We start from the raw sequence: 21,569 nt of genomic DNA on the forward strand, positions 1-21,569 counted from the left end.
CATCTAGAAGCTAGAAAGAAAAACAGATTAAAATCAAGGGCACAGAAATGAGGAGTTTTTTTTTTCATAAAAGAGGGAGCCCAAACGGCCGAAATCCTAAGAAAAGATACTCGGCCTCAGCAAAGGTGGACATGTTCACAGCTCGAGAACACCGGGCGTTGGCCAGGATGACGACATCTATTACTATTACGACTGGGACGCGACGAGCCAATTTAGAGCCGACCTCACGACACCCGCCAAAGCTGAGCCGCATGTGTCCTGAGCCCAGGATCTCTCCTGCACACACACTCGCACACACGCGTGATCGTTGAAACGCTTTGTATAACAGAAAAACAAGCGGGAATTAACTAACTGTCCCAAGTCGGGAGAATGACAGAGAAACTGAGGTTCATATGTAAAATGGGAAACTATCTAACACATGATCAAATGGTTAAAATGAATTAAGTGTATATAAACATAGATATATTTTAAAAACATTGCTGAGTGGAAAAATAAGATTTGACGTGACTTGTAGCGATTGATATCATTTACCTATGATTTAAGGCCCGTGAAACAATAGTTACCTGGGAATGGATTGATGTGTACTAGGAAATTTATAAGGACATACACGGGAATGATACACACCAACTTCGAGGCGGTGATGACAGCCAAGAACTATGCAGGATTTAAGATTCTGACCTTTTCCCCAAGCAAACGAGTTAGGCTCCCAATTCACTGGATGCTGGCAAAAACGCAAGACCCCTGGATCAGAGATAAAGGGCTTCATCACCTACAGCCAGCAGGTGGCGTCAGGCCCCCGCCCCCTGTCTCCCGGGTCCCACGGAGGTGATGCTGAGCGGTCCAGCGGCTTTCTGTCACAGCCGAGGAGCCCCCGGCTCTTACAGCGGGCTGCAGAAAACCTGCCATTCTTCCTGCAGGGAGACACTGTATCTCCTCAGACTGTTTGCTCTACAAACACCCTCGAAAAGAGAGTCCAGACCAAGCCGCCCCTGTCACGTCTCCCTGCACAAAACAGGCGGGAACGCGAGGCCCACCTCCCAACAGTCACCTCGGGGGGAGAGGTGGGGAGACGCCCCGGCATCAGGGTGCGACGTTTTAGCTGTGTCTGCAACATCGCTTGCTTTCTTAACAAAGGAGAGAGAACGTTGAAAATTAAAGAGAGAGACTGATCTGAAGTCGAGATGGCAAAGCGTTAACATCTGTTTAGTGTTGGCGGTGGGGATAGACGTGTCTACTATCTTATTACCTGTGTGACTGTCCAAAATGTGTTAAAACTTAAAGTATTCCTTAAAAGAGCATTAAAAAAATGCTCAGGGCACTGTGACGGTCATTTCCCACGCGGTCAAACGGCAGGTCCTCGACCCCCACGGGTCAAGGCCGTGGCGCATGTGGTGGGCTGGCCAGCTCATCCTGGACGACCCCACTGCGGCTGGTTTCAGGTTGAAAATCCCATACTCCCGGAAGCCACTCGGTCCCAGGCGAGCCCGTGTGGTCACCTGACGTGCCTGTCATATCTGCATCCCAAGGACTCACTGACACCTTCCGGGACAAGGAGGTGTGGGGGGGCGTGGCAAATAGCCACCAGGCCCCAAATATCCTTCACTGTGTTACCACCGCCCTCCCCCTCCCCCCAGTCCTAGGAGGCGACCACCGAGTGACCCTGGGGAATCAGCAGTCTCCCGTAAGCACCTGCCGTGGGCACGGTGAGCAGGTGTTTGGGGACAGGGCTGGCTCACCCACAGAGGGGAGGGCTGATGAGGCCACACAGAGCCAAATTAGGGCCCCTCAAGGCGACCTTTTCAAACAGAGCAGGCCTGAGGGGAGAGCTAAAATCTCCACCGCCTGGCTAAAGGCGGTACCCGAACTCTTTCTATTCAGGGGGGAGTCACGTTTCTCTTACATCTCCCGTGACAGCCTGAAACCCTGAGGTGAACTGCCCTCGTTTGTAATGAGCCGGGTAGGAAGATGCACAAGAGGGAAACGGTGTCGCGCGCTCCGTCTTGCCGACACACCCGAGGCTCTGCCATCCGGTACGCTGACTAAGCTGAGGCAGGCTGTCGAGCAATGCCCCTCCCATCTGAGCCCAGCCCGGGCTACGGGGAGAACACACCAGAAGGCACACGCTGTGGCCGCGTGGCCGACGCCGGACGGAGACCCCTCTGCAGAGCCGGCCGCCCACGCCGCGGCTTCAGCAGGGTCCAGGTTCCAAGCCGAGCACCCTGGGACACTCACCCCCGACTCAGCTAACGCGTTAGCCGTCGCTCTGCTGAGGGCCCCACTCCCCTGACCAAGGAGATGAACGCAGGACGAAGGTCATCGGCCCCTTCCTGCTCTGGGCCTCTGGGCCCCGTCTCCTGCCTCCTCCGGGCTGGGGGAGGCGCAGGAGGCATGAGGCTGAGACAGGTTTGCACGGACCTCGCCGCACGGGCCGAGCAGCGCCGCGTGGGCGGACCAGGCTGCAGGGCCGGCGACGAGGCCACAAGGCCCTCCACGCCTCCCAGCGAGAAAGGGACACTTTCTACAACTCACCGAACCACCACTTTGCAGAGATGCTAACACATTGACATCTTAATGGCCTCGACGGCATCGCAGAGGGACTGGGAAGCCAAAAGGGTCCTGTGTCAAGGGACCGCAGGGTGACGCTGATGCTGGGAGAACCACGCGTCACCCGGCCACGAAACCCCGCCCCCGGTCACTGGCACGTCCAGTGGTGGGCAGGGGAGGCAGAGGAAGGCCAGAGACCTTGCTCCTCGGCTCCGGCAATGACCCTGCGTGGGCCAGAGGCCAAAATTTTTATCCAAAATGAGGTTTCTTCTGGAGAGTCTGTGGTTCCGTTTCTCTCTTGCGGGCGGGCCGTCCCCCAGCTCGCTCTGACAGCAGTCTGGGGCCCTCATTTGAAGTGCAGACCCCTGGACTCCGGCCCGACAGGGAGCCCAGCACCAGCGTCTGGGTGGCCACCCCAGCCCACGCCGTCTGAGAACCGGCTGTCACGGCCTGTCCCTGAGCTGCCACACGGACTCACTACTGCGTCCCAGATGCGTGGCTCTGAGCTCTGCCGCCCAGCGAGCCCCCCACACATGTCCCTTCACGACACACGCTTCACACCCGCTTCACTCATCGATGTTTATTGGGCACCTACGATGGGCAAGGCACAGACGCGGGAGCCGTGGGCAGGACAAGGCCAGGCCTCGCCCCCAGGGGCTTCCAGTGTCGCGGGAGAGACACACAGGCGCAAAGAAACGCAGGCAGGAGGGGGCGAGCCCTGTGCCCGAGGCAAACGGGGGGAGCAGGCCACAGGGGACAGTCAGGCCACGGGGGACAGTCGGGCCGTGGGGACAGCCAGTCCATGGGTGGGCAGATGTTTGACGCAGGGCGGCACGTGGGGTGCACAGGGGTGGACTACACAGGGGCCGCCTCAGGCCTGGGGCAGAGAAGCCAGGCGAACGTCCCCTGCGGCCAGAGCTGAAGACGCTGGCGGGTGACAGAGGGAGCTGGCGCTGGGCGGTGTGCGGCCGAATGGCAGAGGACGCCATCCTGGTGGCGAGGAGACATGACCTTGTTCCGCGGGCACTGGCGAGCCATCATCGGCCCCTGAGCCGGGGAGAGGGGCAGCCGCGTGGCCTCGGCCCCCAGCTGCCGCTCACGCTGCCTTGGCTCGGCGAGTCACGGCTTCTCTGGCTCCCGAAGCCGAGGCCCAGCGGCCGCGTCCTTTCCAGGCGGCCCGAGGCTGGGGAGCGGTGGCCTCGGGCTCGGGGCATTTCGCACACGCTGCCTCTGCGCCCCCTCTGCGCCCCCTCACAGAGCAGGAAGAAGCCTTCGGAGAGTCGCGGGCAGGGCACCAGGGAGGTTCGCACGGAACTGCCGTCGCCTAAGCACAGATGGGAGGACGGAAGGGACAGGGCAGGAGCCGCGCGGCATCGCCAGCATCGTCCACACCGCCGGCCCCTCCGCCCCCGCCCTCCCCGCACCGGCCCCCATGGGGTGGGGTGGCCCGCGGGGAGGCTCACGGTGACCCCGCGTGGGGCTTCCGAGGGCTCTGCGGACACTTCCCCGGGACGGGGACGCCGCCTAGCCGTCCAGCGAGGAGGGGGACCGGCGCCCGCCCCCGCCCCCGCCCGCGCCCGCGCCGGCCCAGCCCGGGAAGGGGTGCGAGGCCACCTTCGTCCAGGTGGACACGGCGATGCTGGTCAGCGAGGGCTCGCCCAGGACCTCCACGCCGGCCGAGGCGGGCGCCGGGGCGGGCAGCGGCGACGCCACCGCCGGGCTCCCCAGGAGAAAGGCCCCCGGGGACGCGGCGTGAACCTCTGCACCCGGCGCCGCGGCGCCCCCGCCGCTGTTGCTGATGGTCCACAGGCACGGGTAGGGGCTGCGGAGACAGAGACGGGGAGGACGTGGTGACACTCCGGGAAGGGCGCCCCCTGCCGGCTGCACGCACAGGGATGGGGGTCCCGCCCACAGCGGGGCGGACTCAGCCCGGCCGATTCCGCAGAGAAGCGGGGAGAGCGGCAGGACGCCACGTCTCCCTCCCCCGCTCCCCCTGCGGCCTGTGGACGCGGGGAGGGGAGTGCAGGGGGAGGTCTGGCCCGTGCCCTCTGTGACTGAGACGTCCCCGGGGCCGGGAGAGGCGACCGGACACAACGACCAGGACGTCCTGGGGTCGGAAACCCTGGGCTTGCAGCCCAGCTCTGCCGCTATGGCTCCGTGACCTGGGTCTAAGTATTTAATGTCTGAGCCTCAGCTTCCTCATCTTCAAGATATGACAAAATAAGACGAGTGTGTGATGCTCGCACATCACGCTCAGTAGACGGTGGGGGTTCCAATTCTTCCATCCCTGGTCCCTACCGGTCAGCTCCGGTCCCCAGCAGAAAGGCCGGGAGCTGGACCACTTTCTGGGACTTCTCTTATTCTACATGACACTGGTGTCACCTGGCCAGTTTTTAAGAAATCCTGCTGCCTGGGTCCCACCCCGAGATTTCGGTCTACCTAGTCCGGCATGCAGCCTGGGTGTCGGGGTTTTTAAAACTTTTCCAGCTGATTTTAACGTGCAGCCAATTTTGCACCTTCACGTAGACCTGCAAACCTCAAGTCGCCCGACATCTCTCAAGTCCCGTCTTTTAACTCTGAATCCCTTTTCGGACCTTCTCAAAATTCTGCATCCCTCTGGAACGGGACAGGTGGCGCGTATGTAGAATGTGACTGCTCACGAAGCATTTCCACGCATTTTCTCATTCTGATCTCACCATAACTCGAGAGTAGCTCGTATTATTTCCACGTTGCAGATAAGAAAGCTGAAGTTCGGGGAAGCTGAGAAAATCGCCCCAGGTCACTAAGCCGATGGACACGCGCCCACGTCCGTCAGGCCCTGAGCCCCCTTCCCTGCCTCCACCAGATCCCAGAAGGCAGAACTGAACCCAGGTGTCTGGCGAGGGACTTATCAGGGGGGGAATCGCTTAGCCCCGTGGCCTGGGCTGTGGGCCAGGCGCCCGCAATCCGGCCCTGTTGGGATGGGCGGCTCATGGGAACGTGGATCACTGAGGGTCTTGGGTTCTTGGTGTGTATTTACACTTTTCCCTTTGATGCCCCTCTCTTATCTGTCATCTGTCTGCTGCCACCACGGTTTATGGTGTTTCTGGCTGGTTTGTGACAAAGGTGACCAAAGAAAGAGGCCGTGATGGGGCAGGTGTGTCCCTACCACCTGCCCCCCGGAGCCGAAGGTCCCTCCTGTTGCTGCCTTCTCCGCCCAGTGGCTTAGAAGTCAGGACCGTAGCTTGGACCAAGCCACCCCAGGACAAAGGCACCCGTGTCCCCAGGGCTAAGGTCCGCCCCGGCCCAACGAGCAGGTTGCTGGTGCCGGCCTCACCTGGGCCCTGGGTTGATGGGTCCGCTGGTGTGGGGTACGGACAGGATGCTGGCGTGGGGCGCGGAGGGTAAGGGCGTCCAGCCGTCGGCCCCGGAGAACACTTGCATGTTGTTGCTGGCGTTGTCGATCAAATTCACTTTGGGGAAATAACAAGGGTTCAGCTGACGGGGCGCGGAGAACACAGAAAGGCGGGGGCGGAGGGCACTACCCTGTGGCCAAACACAGCCACGCGCATGCCCAGCGACGGCCGTCACTGGCGTCTGAGCCAAGCAGAAGGCGGCGGGGTTGGGGGGGCGGGGTTGGGGTTCCGGAAGGTCGGCCACGTGCCCCCCCCGCCATTCGCGCTGTTTCTTCTCGACACTGCCCCCCTCCACGTGATCGGCGAGGCTCCGCGAGGGGACGGTTTGCTGGGACCAGTGTCCAGGACTTTGCCATGCATCGTCGCCATGGAAACCAGCCATGTGGAGGCTATGGGTGGAGGGTCTGCGACCCCATGACCGACCGAGCTCGGCTTTCAGAGACGCAGCCTGGAGCCGCCCAGGACTGCAGCCCTGCGGGGCGAGGCCTTTCTCATCCCCTGGGACCCAGGAGGCTCGGTGTCTTATGGAAGAATTACGAGACGCTGACGATGCTATAACTACATAATCGACTTAGTATGTAAAACAGAACGCTAAAATAACAACACACAATAACACGACATGTGTTACATGAAAGGAGCTCCAGCTTCAGACACCTCTTATTACCAGCTGTCTATCCATTTCTCTCCACCCCCCACCCCCGACCCCCGCCCCTGGCCCCGCCCAGCCCTGGCCCCACCCTGGCCACGCCCCAGCCACGCCCCCGGGTTGTTACCTGGCAGAACCACGCACCTGAGGGAGAGTGGTTTCTGTGCACGTACGCGGAAGGGTAGGGGGCCTGCCGGTGCCCTGGGAGGCCGGGGTAGCGCTCACAGCCGTGGTGGGTGTGGGGGGCGGACAGAGGCAACGGAGCGGCATACTGGTAATTGGTGTTTCCAGCGCTGCACACTCCATCCGGATTAGAAAAGATCCAGCCTCCCACTAGAACAGACAAGAAGCCAGAGGCTACACCGGAAATCAGGTTACCGGCCACGTCTACGTCTGTGAATGACTCCGAGCGTCTGCCTGTGTGGAGAGAGAGCTTCCATACCAGTGGCCCAGGCCACTTCTCCAAAGATGGATGACAGGTCGTTCGGAAGTTTGGGAAACCTCTTAAGGGACACCGGAATCATAGCTCTATTAAAAGACGATTGGAATGTATAAGTTGCTTCTGACTTAATTAAGAGTCAGTCGAAGAAGGAAGTGTCGGCAGATGCGGCTCAGTGGTGTATAAATAGATACAGCTACGAGGAAGTTCGAAGTGGTCACACAGAAGGAACAACGGCCTCTCGGCTTCTGCTCAGCGGGAAGAGTCTCCCCCCTAGCAAGAGGCACAATGTCACCCATCGTCAGTCACCCAGAGAGGATCTGAGAGCAGAGAGAGCGAGCTGGCAGGGGCACCCGGACCACAGGAATCTTGCAGAACATTTCCAAAGACTGCAAAATATTTCGTAGTGATTTGTAAATGAGCCTCTCAGTTGATGCAAAAAAAAAAAAAAAAAAAGTATCTGACAAAATTTGACACCCTTTCGTGATAAAACACTCAACAAACTAGGGACAAAAGGAATCGCTTTGGCACCGTGAAGGCATCACATGATGAGCCCGCAGCCAATGACAAACTCAGTGGTCGAAGCCCGAAAGCCTTTCCCGTAAGATCATGAACGTGACAAGGAATGCCACCCTCACTGTCCCAGAAGTCCTAGCCAGGGCAGTCAGAAAAAAAGGAAAGGAGCGTGAGAGCATCCAAATTGGAAAGGAAGAAATAAAATTATCTGTTTGCAAACGACATGATCTTACATGGAGAAAATCCTAAAGATTCCACACACACGTTAGAACCAATAAACAAATGTGGCAAAGATGCAGAAATCGACATGCAAAAATCAGCTGCATCTCTATACACTAACAATAAACAACCCAAAAAGTAAATTAGGAAAACAACTCCATTTGCAATAGCATCAAAAAGAATAAAATACTTAGGAATAAACTCTGCAAAAAAGGCAAAAGACTTGTACAGTGAAAACCACTGATACAAATAAATGACAAAAAAGGGACATCCTGTATTCATGAATTGGAAGACTTAATATTATTAAAATTACCCAAAGTGATCTACAGATTCATTGCAATCCCTGTCAAAACTCTATTGGCATTTTTGGCAGAAATAGAAAAAAAAAAAAAAAGCAATACTTTTTTTCAAAAGAAGCAATACAAAATTCATATGAAATTTCAGCAAACCCCACGAACAAAGAGAGTCATGAAAAGGCAAATGCTGCCTGGTTCCTCTTACATAAAGTATCTAACGGGGGGTGGAGTGGTGCAAATGGCCCCCAGAGCCAGACTTCGGTCTGCTTGGTCGCTCGCGTACAATGCACACAGCTCAAAGCAGGAACTCTGAGAACACTGCATGTGGTCTGGTCCTGCCCCGAACCTTTTTATCCCCCGTTCCTTCAAAACGTGCTCCTCGAGAGCTGGCTCTCTCTGTGTGGCCGCACTGCAGCTTTGGCAGTGAAGGGGGGGACGCGTCAGGTGACTGGGGGGGGGCAAGGGTGAGGAACGGCACCGCTGCAAAGTCCACGGCCACGGGAGTCTCAGACACCGGGGTGGACTCCTCCGATGTCGCGGGCCTTGGCTCACTGCTGCAGCTACAGAGGACTTGCAGCGGCGACCAGCTGGGAAATTAGCAAGGACTAAGAACCGATGAGTCCAAAACAGAGAGGCGGGAGTGGAGAGAGGAGAGGCGAGGGATACGCCCAGAATGCACTTGTGAGAGCTCCTGGCCTCCCTAACACGAACACGGGAGGCGAAGAAGCCCATCGCTTCCATTCTCGACTCCTGCCCACGACATGCGGGAGCCCCCAGGAACGCGGGTTCGCTCTGGGCACCCCGGGGGGGACACAGACTTGTCTCCAGTGGAAGCGATAACCAGTTGGGTCACGACCAGCTCCCTGGGGTAGCCCCCGGTGCCTCCCGCCCACCCGGTGCCCAGGCGACTCACGGTGAGAGCAGGCCACGTGCGGGCCCTCGGGGACAGCTTCCGGGACGTCCTTTAGGTGATTCCTGGAAGAGCAACGAAACGCACCGTGGCTGTCCAGCTGACGGCACAAGCCCAGTGCTGAGTCTCTTCGGAGAGCAATGCGTTTCCCGGAAAGTCAAACGCCGCTTCTCGCTGCGGGGCACGTCACCGACCCGTGCAACTGCGCTTGGAATTGCGATTTTACGTCGCCCCATTTTACCGTCTCTACAGCTACTCCCGTTTGGTTTATCTAAATAATGTGTGGCCACTGCCCCAGCATGGCAAAGTCCAAGCCACCCTAACAGCAGCTGAGATCTGCAGAGGACCTCGGGGTAGCATTGCCTCTCTGACACGCTGGGGCCGCCAATGACCCGCCAAGGGAAGCATTCCTACGCCCACGTCGCTGACTCTGAACGCGGCTCTCAGAGGCGGACGCCGACGGAGGCCAGACCGGAGGCCAGACCGAGCCCACAGGAAACGGTGAAGCTCGCGCTCGAAGGCGGGGCCTCTCGCTCCGAGGCCTAAATTCTTTTCCGTGGGCCACCCTACCGTCGTCTGAATCTACGTTCTGTCGTCTCACATTATCGGGTCTTCTTGAGGCCCTTGGTCATCTGAAAAAGTTACATGTACTACTTCTACATCATTAAAATTAAACTGAATTTTGATAGGACCGAATATTGATAGGGCATCATGATGAACACCCGTCCGTTAATCCAGAGGCTTTAAGATGAAAAGGAAAGACTACACAGTTTTAGGGGATATCAAAAAAAAAAGACTTGCAACTCAGGCAATAAAGCCTGAACACTCCAAGGGGACCACATTTACACTCTAGGCCTTGTCAGAAGTCAGTGATAAGTACTGTTATTCTCTCTCTCTCTTTTTTTTTTTTCCTGGAATGGGAAGAAACGACACAGAGACACGAAGTCACTGGCCCAGAGGAGTGGAACTACCATTCGCATCCCAGAAGTCTCTCTCTCAGACCTGAAATATATGACTCTTCCACCTTCATGAATTATATGAATTACTCACCTTTCCCAGGCTAAATGTAGTTTTGAAAAAACAAAGTTATTGAAACCATACTATGCAGAAGAATTAGGGGTGGGAGTGGGGAGTGGCAGAGTGAACTCTTAAAGGTCTAAATCGCTTAATTATTTTTTTAACATTGGGCTACTTTCAGGAATCTGCGGTCAAACAGCTGATAAAACATCACCAGTCAGAAGAATTCTGTTACGAGGAACAGATAATAATTCTGAGTTTATCGAACTGTCGATTTTGTTAAATATCAGATTGGATGCTGACAACGTATTTCTCCCAAAAGTAAAGCGAGTGCTACCGGGCTAGTTCCTTTCCAGATAATCACAGAGCGCACATTCTCAGAAGATGGTTCATAAGGTCTTACTGAAACAGCTCTACTCACCTTTCCTTGGCATCCAGGAAGGCTTTGGCAAAGGGGTTGTACTTGATTTTCAGAGCCGTTATCTTACGTTTACAAAGAGAAGAAGAGTTAGTGGAGGCAGAGAACGCGGGAGCGGGCGGAACCCTTTCGCTTCGCCTGTGAATGTCTGTGAAACCAGAATAAACTTCACCACCTCTCCCTTCTCCCTCCGCACGTCTCTCTGCTGACTCCGCGTCCGCGCGAAATCATTATCGCACTGTCTCGGGTAAAGAAAAGTTTACTGTGGCCCGTGGTGCAAGAGACGAACTCACTGGAAGGGAGCAAAGGAAGGACAGGGCATTCGTTCCTTTCGTGCATTCATTCATTCGCTGCTTCGACCATTACTGAACACCTGCCGCACGTCACACGTCCCTCGTCGCCGGGGACCCGGCGGAGATGGCGCCCGAATGACACGTGACGCCCACGACACGCATTCAGCCTTCCTCTCCCCGACGGGGGCGGAAGTGCCCGAGGACACAGCCTCACCAAGCGCATTTCCAGGGCGCCTTGCCAGCCCGCAGAGCGCGCAGGCACCGGGAATCTCAGCGAACACCTGCTGAGCAGGCAGCTGTGCGGTGGCGGCGGCGGCCGAGGCTGCTGCCCCCTGGCGGCAGGAAAGCGCATGCCGCGGCCCCTCTTTCTGGCCCAGGAAGGGTGGGAAGGAGCCGGGAGAAAGAGGGAGGCGGGCTGCGGGCTCGGACTTGCGTGGCGGGGCCTTCCTCTCGCTTAATCTTGATTTTTAAAAAACAAAACCCACATAATAAACAAACGGTGCATAAATACTCGCTTAACGTGCTCCTTCCGCGTGTGCTCTGTGCATCACAGATCCATATACTATTCCAACTTTTAAATTTTTTTTTAAGTTAAATCGAAAGGAATCCAAGTCTGGCCAGGCGCTCTGCCTCAGGCCAGGCAGACAAGCCTAAGTGTGTAGCAGGGACCCCACCGCGCGAAGCCACGGCGGGTCCCCTCCCTCGGTCCTGCTCCTGCCGCGGGAGAGACACCAGCTCTGGGCAGGGCCGAGGGCCCTGGAAGCGAAGGCCCTGGGTCTGTGCCAGGTTCACGACCCTCCTGTCACTCCAGGGGAGGAAGTGCTGGCGCTTCGTCCAGTCCCCGCCGGGCGCGCCTGTGCCGTCACCTCCCCAGGTGACATTCGCACACCCGCATTCACGTCCTGGTTCTGACAGGCGGTCACGGCGATGACCTGTGCCTCACTCACGCGCTCACGCTCACACTCAGTCACGCGCTCACGCTCACCTCCTCGTTCTGGTAGGCGGTCACGGCGATGAACTGGGTCTCGGGGAAGGAGCAGTTCATTACCATCCGATGGGCGCCGCCCACACGCACGATGTGCACCTGGGGTTCATATTTATGCAGAGAATTCAACATTATCTGTTGAGGAGGAAGGAGGAGAGAGAGAGAGACGAGACATGCACAGCCTGGGCTCACGGGTGACGCACGCGCCTCCCGGCACCTTGGGTGGGTCCCAAGCTGGGCGCCCACCCACTCAGGGCCACGCGCTGCGACTCCTCGGTCACCTGAGCGGGCGCCACCCCTCGGAGGCTGGGCCTTTGCTCGGAAGCCCTGGGCAGCACAGACAGACAGCATCGTGCTGGCCGGAGGGCGGGGAAGGAGGCCAGGGACGGGCCGTGCTGAACTGTTTCGTTTCCTGCCAGAAGAATCCTGGCTTCCTTTCCTTTCCCTCTCCCGATTTTCAGCAGAACGGTGTGGATTTTGACCCGTTCAAACATATTGCCTTCAGAGGAGGAATCCTACTCTCTCAGAGCGAGGCCCACAGCTGCATTGCGCTGCGACAGTACAAAGAGTGATGACCTCGGACACCCCGAAACCCGCCCTGGGCGGCGAACGAACGCTTCGCTCAAAGTCTCGTGCTGGGCGATGACAGTTTACCCTTCAAGTTCCTGTTTTAACAAAGAACTGGAACCTTCCGAATACTGCAGACGAGGGCAGACCGCCTCCCCTCCTAAACCGGGACCCTGACCGTGACCGTGACCACCTCCGTCCAGCGGGCTGGTGGCAGAGACCAGGGAAGGGGAGCTCAGAGGCTGACCAAAGGGGGGAGCGGGCCTTTTCCTCTAATCCCCCCCCAAAAGATCTACCGTATGCAAAGTCACTGACGCCTCACCCTGTGCCCTCGCATTCATAATCCTACCAGAGAAAACAGGAGGAAAAAGCCCCCAAATCTTGTAGACGCTAATGGGAGCCCTTAAACAAAACCTTCCTTTGACGTTTGTTTGGATTTTTTTTTTTTTCTGAAAACCCAAAGCTGATTCAATTTCTATTGATAATTATCCTAATGCCCAAGTGGAGGTAGCAATTATTTCATTTAGGAGCAGCTTTCGATTAAGGTATTTGTCCATTGCCAACATCCCACTTACACCAAAAACGGGGAGAGGGAACGACAAAACGCGGCCCCCCAGGACCTCTCCCTCCCGGGCGGGTGAAGAGCCGCACACACGAGCCCAGACGCTGAGAGGGAGGCTGGTGATTAAGTTAACTACTGTACACTCGCTCTCTTGACATGGGCAAGTCCATTAAAAACTGAAAGCGCCAATTAAGAGCTGTTTATTCCTGTTTACATTTGGGCTCCGGGGGATAATTGGCTTCTGTGGGAGAAGAGGTCGGTGAGGACCCCTCTAATTGCCTAAATGCATTCTCCACGCTCCTCCTCGATCGGTGTTGGGGGGCTGCCGGCGGCCGGCCCGCTCGGCTCACCTGCCCACCGCCGCTGAGCTTGTTGGTGAGCTTGACTTTGCTAAAGGAGACTGGCGCCTTCATCCAGTGGGCCCCGAAGTTGGGCGAGTCCGGGTGGATGTAGACGCAGCTGTGGCCGGCGGCCTCTGGCTTGCCCGCGGGCACCCACTCCCCGTTGACGTACTTCCAGCGGTGGCTGTCCGTGGGGACAAAGTCCAGCAGGAGGGAGTACATGGCATTGGGGTCCAGCCCGGTGACACTAATCTTCAGAACAGGGAACATCCGTCTGAAAGCAGAGGCAGAAAGCGTGTGAGGGCTGCCCGCCCACGCAGCGCCTGGGGGTGCTGGCCGCGCCCAGGGAGAGGGGCCGGGCCAGCGGCCCCGTTCCAGGGCGTTTTTCCACAAAGACACCGAATTCGGGGTCTTGCTTTACTCCGTCGCACTCCCTTGTAAAGTCTGGAAACCACCAATCCCGTCTCGACGCAGGTACCCAAAGCCCCAGCGCACAGCGAGAGGCCACGTTCGTCCAGGGCGTGACACCGGACGGGCAGGCCGGGGCCGCCAAGAGGCCCGCCCCGGCTCACAGAGAACACTAGCTCTGGGGAACAGCCACGGCCAGGGAGCACACACGTGGTTTCGTGGTGGGATCGGCATCGGGGCCTCGGCTTCACCTTAGACCAGCTCCCCTCCCGCGGGACCTCTCAGAGCCTTTATTGCACCGTGCCAGAGACACGGGGTTGTGCTCACTCTGAACTGGGGGGCCATCTTCTCCCGGGGCGTCCTGAGGGGGTCTGCGCTCAAGGAACGCACTGTGAGAGGCGCGGCTCTGCATCCACCCGTCCCTCTCCCGTCTTCTCCAACAACGCCAGCGAATCCTTGCGGGCCACCTCGCCCGGCGTCCGATCCCCTTTGGTTTCCTCCTCCTTCCCCAAACCTTCTAAGTTGCCGCACACTTTCCTCAGAGGACCTCACGCCCGCCCGCCCCATACGCGGCCCTGTGTGTCAGTACGGCCCGTTAAAAAACCCGAATCCCCACATCAGGAGGCGAACAGCCTGGAGTCTGGGCACTTGCAGCTCAAAGCGGTCCGTCGAACGGCAGCCTCGGAATCGGCTGCAAGTTTGTCGAGATGCAGAACCTCAGCCCGCGAGCCAGACCTGCCCCGTCAGAGTCTGGCTTTCTCGGAATCCCCGGGCGAGTCACGGGACACGAAGCTGCAGACGCACCAGTCTCGAGGAGCCCTAGACCTTAATAACTAAGGAGGGCGCTCTCAGGACTGTGCCTCCGAGGAGCTGGGAGGGCTGGGATGGCCCCCCACCGAGGAGGCCAGGGACAGCCGTGTCCGAGCAGGGGCGGGCACGGCTGAGGGGCACGAGGGTCACCGAGCACATGTTGCGGGGTGCAGAGGTGCCCAGCTTCGAGGCGAGGCGGAAGGGGAATCGTCACGTGTGGAAAAGGAAGGCGCTGACCGGCACACGACCAGGGGCGGATCCAGAAATGGCCTCGAGCCGCCCGGCGCCGGGCTCCTGAGCGTGACTTACGCGGACCGCTCGAGCGCTTCGGACATCAGCAGGGTTGTTTTCCCCCCGAGGCTCACTCCGCCTCACCCACATTTCCTCTCCTGCTCCCCTTCCAACTCAGTCCTGCCACTGTGGACGCATAGTGGGGCTCTGTTTTCGGCCCCCCCCCCTCTTTTCTAAACGCCCTGCCTTAGAGACGTCTAGTCCTCTCGCGGCAGCTTCGATGTCATCATCGCACCCGCCCAGAGCGCTTACTCTGACGCCCGGCGCCTGTAACGACGAGGTGGCCGCGTCCGTCCGTCACCTCCAGGCCCCCGCCTGGCCCGGCTCTGCACCGCCTGGCGCGGTTCTGCGCCTGTGCGAGACCCGAGCCTTGGGCGGTGACTTCGGATGTGGGAAACCGGGGGACGTTGGCTCTGCGCCCCTCCCGCCCCGCGGACAGGAGCCACCTCCCTCTGCTTCTCTCTCTGGGGACGAGACTCGGAGGCCAAGTGCCTGCTGGGGTTTCTTTAGGGGGTGGTGAAAACGTTCTAGAACTACAGTCATGATAACTGCACAATTTTGTGAATATTCTAAAAACTATCGAACTGTACACTTACGAAGGGTGAATTCGATGGTATGCGATTATTGCAACAAAAAAGAGTAAATTCATCTTTTATGCTACGTCCATTTTTATTCTCCGGCTGAATCACAATCGCCTGCACAGAGGTCCTCGGCTTTGGGGTTACCTGTGGGAAAGGGCTGCCCCCCGACACCTTCATCCTCCCCCTCACACCCCAGCAGCCCGTCTCTCCGTCCCTCTGTCCTGGTGGCCTCAAGGGGACACTGACTGCAGTTTCTAAGGAAACAGCGCTTCAGAGGACGCGTCCCAAACCCAGGTCCTACCTGAGCACACGTCACTCCCCTCTCCAACGGCAGGACTTACACTTTCATGCAAACGAAAACGAAGATTCCCCCCAGGGAGGCTGCCCGAGTCGTCCAGATTCATCCAACTGCATATCCGTATGTTCTTTCTTCAACAGAAGGATTTTTATCTATTTTTTTTTAATCAGACTAAACCCCCTTTAGCAACATCGTGATTAATGTCATTTCACACGTTAAAGAGGACAGAAAGTTTCCTCGATAAGGAGACGTAGCACAGGCAAAGGTAAGAAAAGGCAGCGCACATAACAGCACGCCACGGCCAGGCCCGCGGCCGCGGCACAGCGTCGCGCCCGGCTGCAGTCTCCGGGGCGGGAGGTGCGAGAAGCTTGGTGCCAGTCTGACGTAAGGTCTGAGAGATGCTCGGCACCACCGCGGCGTCTCCAATGGGGAAAGCCCAGGGAGCCTGAATCTCACTCTGCCCTGGACTCACCGTGCGCCCACCTCGCCTCCGCCTCGCTTCGCCCCCAGGGAGGCAGGTGTGATTATGCCCCGTTCACAGCCGGGCTGACTGCGGCTCCGTGTCCTCTGCCTTTCCCCCCGCCCCTCCCCCTTTCTGATTCTTCTAGAAAACAAATACGGGCGCGCCACGATGAAAGCCCAAGGCCCCTCCGTGTCCTCCTTGATCCCAATACCTCACGAGAGGTTTGTGTACTCGTTTAGCAAGTGACTTTCGAGAGCCTGCTCTCCCCACGCCAGGAACCGTTTGTTCCAGGTGGGGATGCCAGGCAGGAAATGCCGAGCCGGCGTCTTGCTCACGAAGCCGACCCTGTGGCGGAGAAGTCGGCTGGCAAGAACGCACACAGCACTGCGGGGCTTTTTCACGGAGTAATCCGAGGTTGCAGACATGCCGTGGAGGAACGTCGCAGAGGAAGTCAAGGAGTAAGGAGCTGTTCTAGGGGGACCTCCGTAGGTCCAGGATGACGTTAAAGCCAAGACCTAAACGACGTGGAGAAACGGGTCCTGCAGGGGCCAGAGGGCGTGATGGGCGCACACCTGCATGCCGGGGGACAGCAAGGACAGCGCCCCCGGCCCGGCCCGGACGGCCCGTGCCTCTGAGGAAGGCGCAGGCCAGGGCGGCGGAGGCACAGCGAGGCGCACGTTCGGACCCTCGTTTCCGCCTCCCCCTCCCCCCCGCCCTCCCTTTCCAGGGCATGACCTCCGATGCCGCCGATCAGAGCTCTGCCACGGGACGCAGAGACCCCACGAAGCCCGCCCCACGGTGAGACAGCACTTCACGCTCGCGGGCGGCCGTGCCAAAGCGGGGAGGGGGGGGGGGCGGGCGGGCGGTGACGAGCCCCGGCGAGGCCCTGGAGAAACCGGACCCCGCACGCCCTGCGGCGGGGATGGAAACGGGCCGACCGCCCGGGGGACAGTGGCAGGTCTCGCACCAGTGGAAAGCGGTCGCCCCTTGGCCCAGCGACCCCGCCCCTGTGTCCGCGTGCAGGAGGAGGGTCAGCGTGCGCCCACACGGAGCGCACCCGCACACACACACGGACGCTCCCAGCGGCGCGCGCTCGTGACGGCCAGGACGCGGAGCCGCGCGGCTCCACCAGCCGGCCAATGGATCTGCGACCGTGGCACGGGCTCATACACACCTGGCCACAAAAACGCCACGGCTCAGGTGAGCCGTGGAGACGCGATGCCGGGCAAAAAACGCCGGTCGCCGAGGATCACGTGTTGGACGACTCCATCCGCATGAAATGGCTCAAGTAGCCAAATCTACACAGAGGGGTGGAGAGCAGACTAGGGGTTGCCGGGATCGGTAGGACGGGGGACTAAGGGCAAACCGAAAACGTTCTAAAGTCACCTGTGGGAAGACAGGTACAACCCTGTGAATACGCCAGAAACCACTGGATTGTACACGTCCAACAGGTGAACCGCATGGTGCATGAACTGTCATGGCGAAGCCGTTACACCGTGTCCTGGCTCGGGGGACACTCCGGGAGAGTGGCAGAATGGCTCGCTGCTTTACTCTCCTCGGCACTTCCTTGGCCGAGAATTTCATAACTATTTTTATCACCACACGAAGGAACAGAGAGGTGCTACGTACTTTCAATCTCCATTATGCCAACGAGGAATCCATAAAAGTCAAAGGCCTGTGGGGGGGGGGGCAGCGCTCACCCGGCCACACCCGGCTCCCCGCCCCCCTCCCCGGCCAGGGTGCTGTGTGCACTGGCACCAGCACTCACCACCCAGGCCGGCTCCAGGGCTGAGCTGCACTTCTAACTGGGTCGATTCTCCCCCTTTCCCTTCCAAGGTGTGGCTACCCACAGAGGCACCCTAATGTCCCTGAGGCGCTGAGAAAGACGGAGGTCAGTCCCCGACTCAGAACGAGGAAGATGCGGAGAGCCAGAGCGGGGCCAGGGCAGTGCGGCCGGCGAACAGGCGCCCCCACAACCATCGGAGGCGGTCGGCGTCTGCCCGCGAACGCTGCGTGGCTTTGTGATAAGGCTGCTTTTCCGGATTTTATTTCCCTGACGTGGGATCTTGAGCCGGCCGGCGAGGCTGAAGGAGGCTGTGAGGAGTGAGGTGTGCGGCAAGAAAACGGGCAGCGTTAAGGCAGACGTCGTCGGTGGGGGCACAGCTTCCCTCGCACACGGCTCCCTCCGTCTCCCCACAACCACTGCAACATTCATGAAACACTCATCGGAGCTTGGGGGGGGGGGCAGGTCACGCGGATGTACGTGGTCCTCAGATCCCGCAATTCCAACCTCGGAGGAGACCGTCTGCGGGCTACGTGGATGTGGAAATTCGTGCGCCCAAGTTCAGCCTGAATTGTCTCCCCGCTTGCCCTGGGCTCACTGGGGACTGAATGTCAGCTCACTGCGCCAACACCTGTGATTGCTGGGAAATTCGCCTGTGATTCCCACTCATCTCTTAGGTGATAACAAATAGGTGTACCTGCTCAAGGTGAATTTCATAGAAATTAAGTCAAAATTACTTAACTGCATGGAAATACACACGAAATAGAGCATTTTCCCTGAAGGGGAGGCTATTGCAGCCGTGAAAACAAGACGTACAAGAGATTTTATTTATTTGCCTCTGAAGCCTGAAATGATTTCTGTGTGTGTGTGTGCGTGTGTGTGTGTGTGTGCGCGTGCGCGTGCACGTGTGTGTGTGTGTGTGTGTGTGGTGTGTGCAACCTAAAATAGAAGTTCCTAGGACGGAGAGAAAAGGAAACACCTTTTGAGGGCTGTATGCACTAAAGATGATTGGAAGAAATTCTCCAGAGATATTCTGATTGTCACTACTACATCTGAAAGACCGCTGAATGTGAAAAACTAAGTTTTAAACAACAACAACAACAACAAAAGAAATGAGGAAGAAACGAGGGAGGAGCGGGAAAGGAGGCAGCGAAACAGGGAAAGCGAGAAGGGGGGCCGAGCGAAACCCCAGGACTGCAGGCTGTGGGGGTCCGTCCGTGTTTTCGGGGAACACCCACGTCAGAGGTGGGCCTCCTTTTCCCCTAAACAGCTCTCCATTCCCAAACGGGTTTCTTCGTTCCTTCATCAGCCCACCCGGAGCCATTTCGAAACTCACCGCAACACGGAACGAGACCCCACGTGCACCGCTGGTGACCGCGGCTTTTAGGAGAGTCAGCGACCGCCCACAGGGCAGGCAGGCGGCCGGGCCGGGGTGCCAGCCCAGGAGAGCCGTTCTCCACGGGTAAAGCCACACATCCACCGGCCCCGGGCCCAGGGGGACAGGGAGGGGCGTCTGGGGGAGCCACAGCAGCTCTAACACTCAGTAAAGGGGGTGGAAGGGGGGCAGTGGGGGCAGATGTGCAGGAGTCGAGAGGCGGCGAGAGAAATCCAGAGTAAAGGAGACGGAGAGAGGAGAGAGAGGGGTGTCCGCCGAGGCCGCCACGCGCTGCGACGTCACCTGCGGCAGAGACCGCGTCCCCGCAGGCCACGCGCCCTCGCCGCCAGCCCATCGGTCTCGTAGAGACTTGCCCTCCTTCGGCGTGTGGAGGGAGCTCTCTATCTTCCGGCAAAATAAATCCTGACGCGAAAGGGCTCAGAGACCTCTACGAGAATCTAAAAGAGACTTGGTTCGAGGAGCAGCAGAGCCTCCACAGACAATGGAGAAACCGAGCCAACGACGTCGGACTTTTACAAAGAATAGTTTTCACACACTTCAGATTAAATGCCCGTAAACATAGGAAGAATTTTAAATGTGAGGAAAACTCCCACCAGTAGAAAAAAGGCCAGAAAGTATATGCCAATATGACATATTATTAAATTGAATTTTATAATGGTTCCAGAATGAACTCCATTTTTACTTGGTGACTGTCCTTATTTTATGTTCCTCTATAGCCACTTTGACAGCCAGACAGTAAGTCTTAACATACCTACTCCCCAGGAGGTGCAAAGACTAATAAGCGAAAAGGTCCCCCTAGTATCAGACCCCAAAAAATGTTTAAAGTTGTATCATCCCTCATCTTCGAAAGGAAACAATCCTATCAGTAAGTCAGGGTGGTTCTTCGAAATTAAAAACCTGCTTTACATCAAAAACCTGTGATGAATACGGATGATCGAGAGTAGCAACAGGCGTAACTACAGTTACAGATATTAAAAGAAATAAATTCTGTATATGAAACCAGATGGGGACCCACGTGGGGGAGAAATACAAACACCCGGCCAGGCCGACACTCCCGCTGCCGGCGACGGCCACGGGGTACTGAAACGCCCTCACTCCTGGTTCACCTGTCACTCGCAAAGCACCTGAATGTCGTGGAACCGCCCCCGAGTTCACGCTGCCCCCACAGAGGCGAGGAGCGGCTCGTTTTCTTCCAAAACGGGAAAGGGAGACTTGGGGAACGGAAGCATTCCGCACAGGGGCAAAAGCCTGCCCGAAGGTCAGCCGGCCCCGACTTCTCTCTCCCGGAGAACGGACTCTCTCCGTCCAGGGCACTCGCTTCTGCAGACGCGGCCCTGCCCGGAAACGCCTGTCACCGCTCTGCCGCTTTGGGACCAGGCGGACCGGATGCCCAGTCGGGAGCCCGTCTGGCCAAGTGGGAAGCCGCAAAATTACCTTTCAAAACACTTGTGTCCCCTCTACAAAGGGAAAGCTTCTAGCGTTACCTTGACGGCCCCTTAGCGGACTGGATTTAATAGAATCCAAGAAATGCCAACAGAGATCAAGTTCAGTTAACCCCTGATTTGCTGCGGTGGGAAAGAAAAGAGGGCGTCTCCCCCCCCCCCGTTCCCCCCCAGACAGGATGCTACGGTCTCGGCAGCCACGACTCCCCGTCACCACACACACACGCCTCACACACGCGCGCACGCACCGCACACGCACGCCGGGAACAGACACGGTGCTGGGCAGCGATTCGATTTGCTTTCGTTCCCAGGCTTCGGCTGGTCCGAGATTTCTGCCAAGTTTGCTGCGCTGGAGGAAAAAAACCACCCGGCTTCCAGATAAACTTGCCTTTCACCTCGTCTGAACAAAGTTGGGGCTCGGGTGTGCTCCATCCGCCAGAAACTGACGTTTCCTGACACTCGAGCACATTTCCCGCACCCACAGGCCGCACCACCCCCCACTTACAGTAATACACCGGACCCAGTTTACGTTTAGGGAGCATAAACGTCTCAGAATTTCTCCGTTTAAAATGCACGCAAGACCGGGGCCTTCACCCTCCACGTCTCTGATGATCTCGCACACGTGGACGGAGCCGGCGGGGGAAGCCGTGTGGCTGTGCGCGCCTCCGATCAGACCGCGCCGCCTCCGAGCGCAGGGCGGCCGCCCCTCCGGTGACCCGGGGGCTTCGCCTCCCTCGCCAAGCCCCGCCGGCCTGAGCGGGGCGCCGGGGCGACTCACCTGCCGTTCTTGGTCACGATCATCTCGTTGGTGACCTCCTTGAACCTCTGCCAGAGCGGGGCGTCCTCCAGGATGACCCGCAGCTGCTGCTCCGTGGGGTCGCCCTTCTCCCGCCCCGCCTGCAGCTCGCTCTCCACCACGTGCAGCAGGCGAGACGCGGTGCCATCGCTG

At 58.2% G+C, this 21,569-nt stretch overlaps 1 protein-coding gene across 1 annotated transcript in view; it reads right to left on the reverse strand.

Moving 5' to 3' along the window:
• Positions 1-4,053: 4,053 nt before the first annotated feature.
• The window catches only part of LOC107512752 (vesicle transport protein SFT2B), a 40,576-nt gene continuing 23,060 nt past the window's right edge, over positions 4,054-21,569 (reverse strand). Inside the window, exons 8-14 of the mRNA XM_036234688.1 lie at positions 13,158-13,422; positions 11,679-11,813; positions 10,404-10,465; positions 8,969-9,030; positions 6,730-6,918; positions 5,861-5,996; positions 4,054-4,366 (exon numbers count right to left, since the gene is read on the reverse strand). Coding sequence (XP_036090581.1) covers positions 4,069-4,366; positions 5,861-5,996; positions 6,730-6,918; positions 8,969-9,030; positions 10,404-10,465; positions 11,679-11,813; positions 13,158-13,422 — 1,147 coding nt within the window. The 3' untranslated portion in view covers positions 4,054-4,068. The remainder of the gene's footprint in view (positions 4,367-5,860; positions 5,997-6,729; positions 6,919-8,968; positions 9,031-10,403; positions 10,466-11,678; positions 11,814-13,157; positions 13,423-21,569) is intronic.

The sequence above is a fragment of the Rousettus aegyptiacus genome, unplaced genomic scaffold, assembly GCF_014176215.1.
Source record: "Rousettus aegyptiacus isolate mRouAeg1 unplaced genomic scaffold, mRouAeg1.p scaffold_m13_p_17, whole genome shotgun sequence".
NCBI classification, from domain to species: Eukaryota; Metazoa; Chordata; class Mammalia; order Chiroptera; family Pteropodidae; genus Rousettus; species Rousettus aegyptiacus.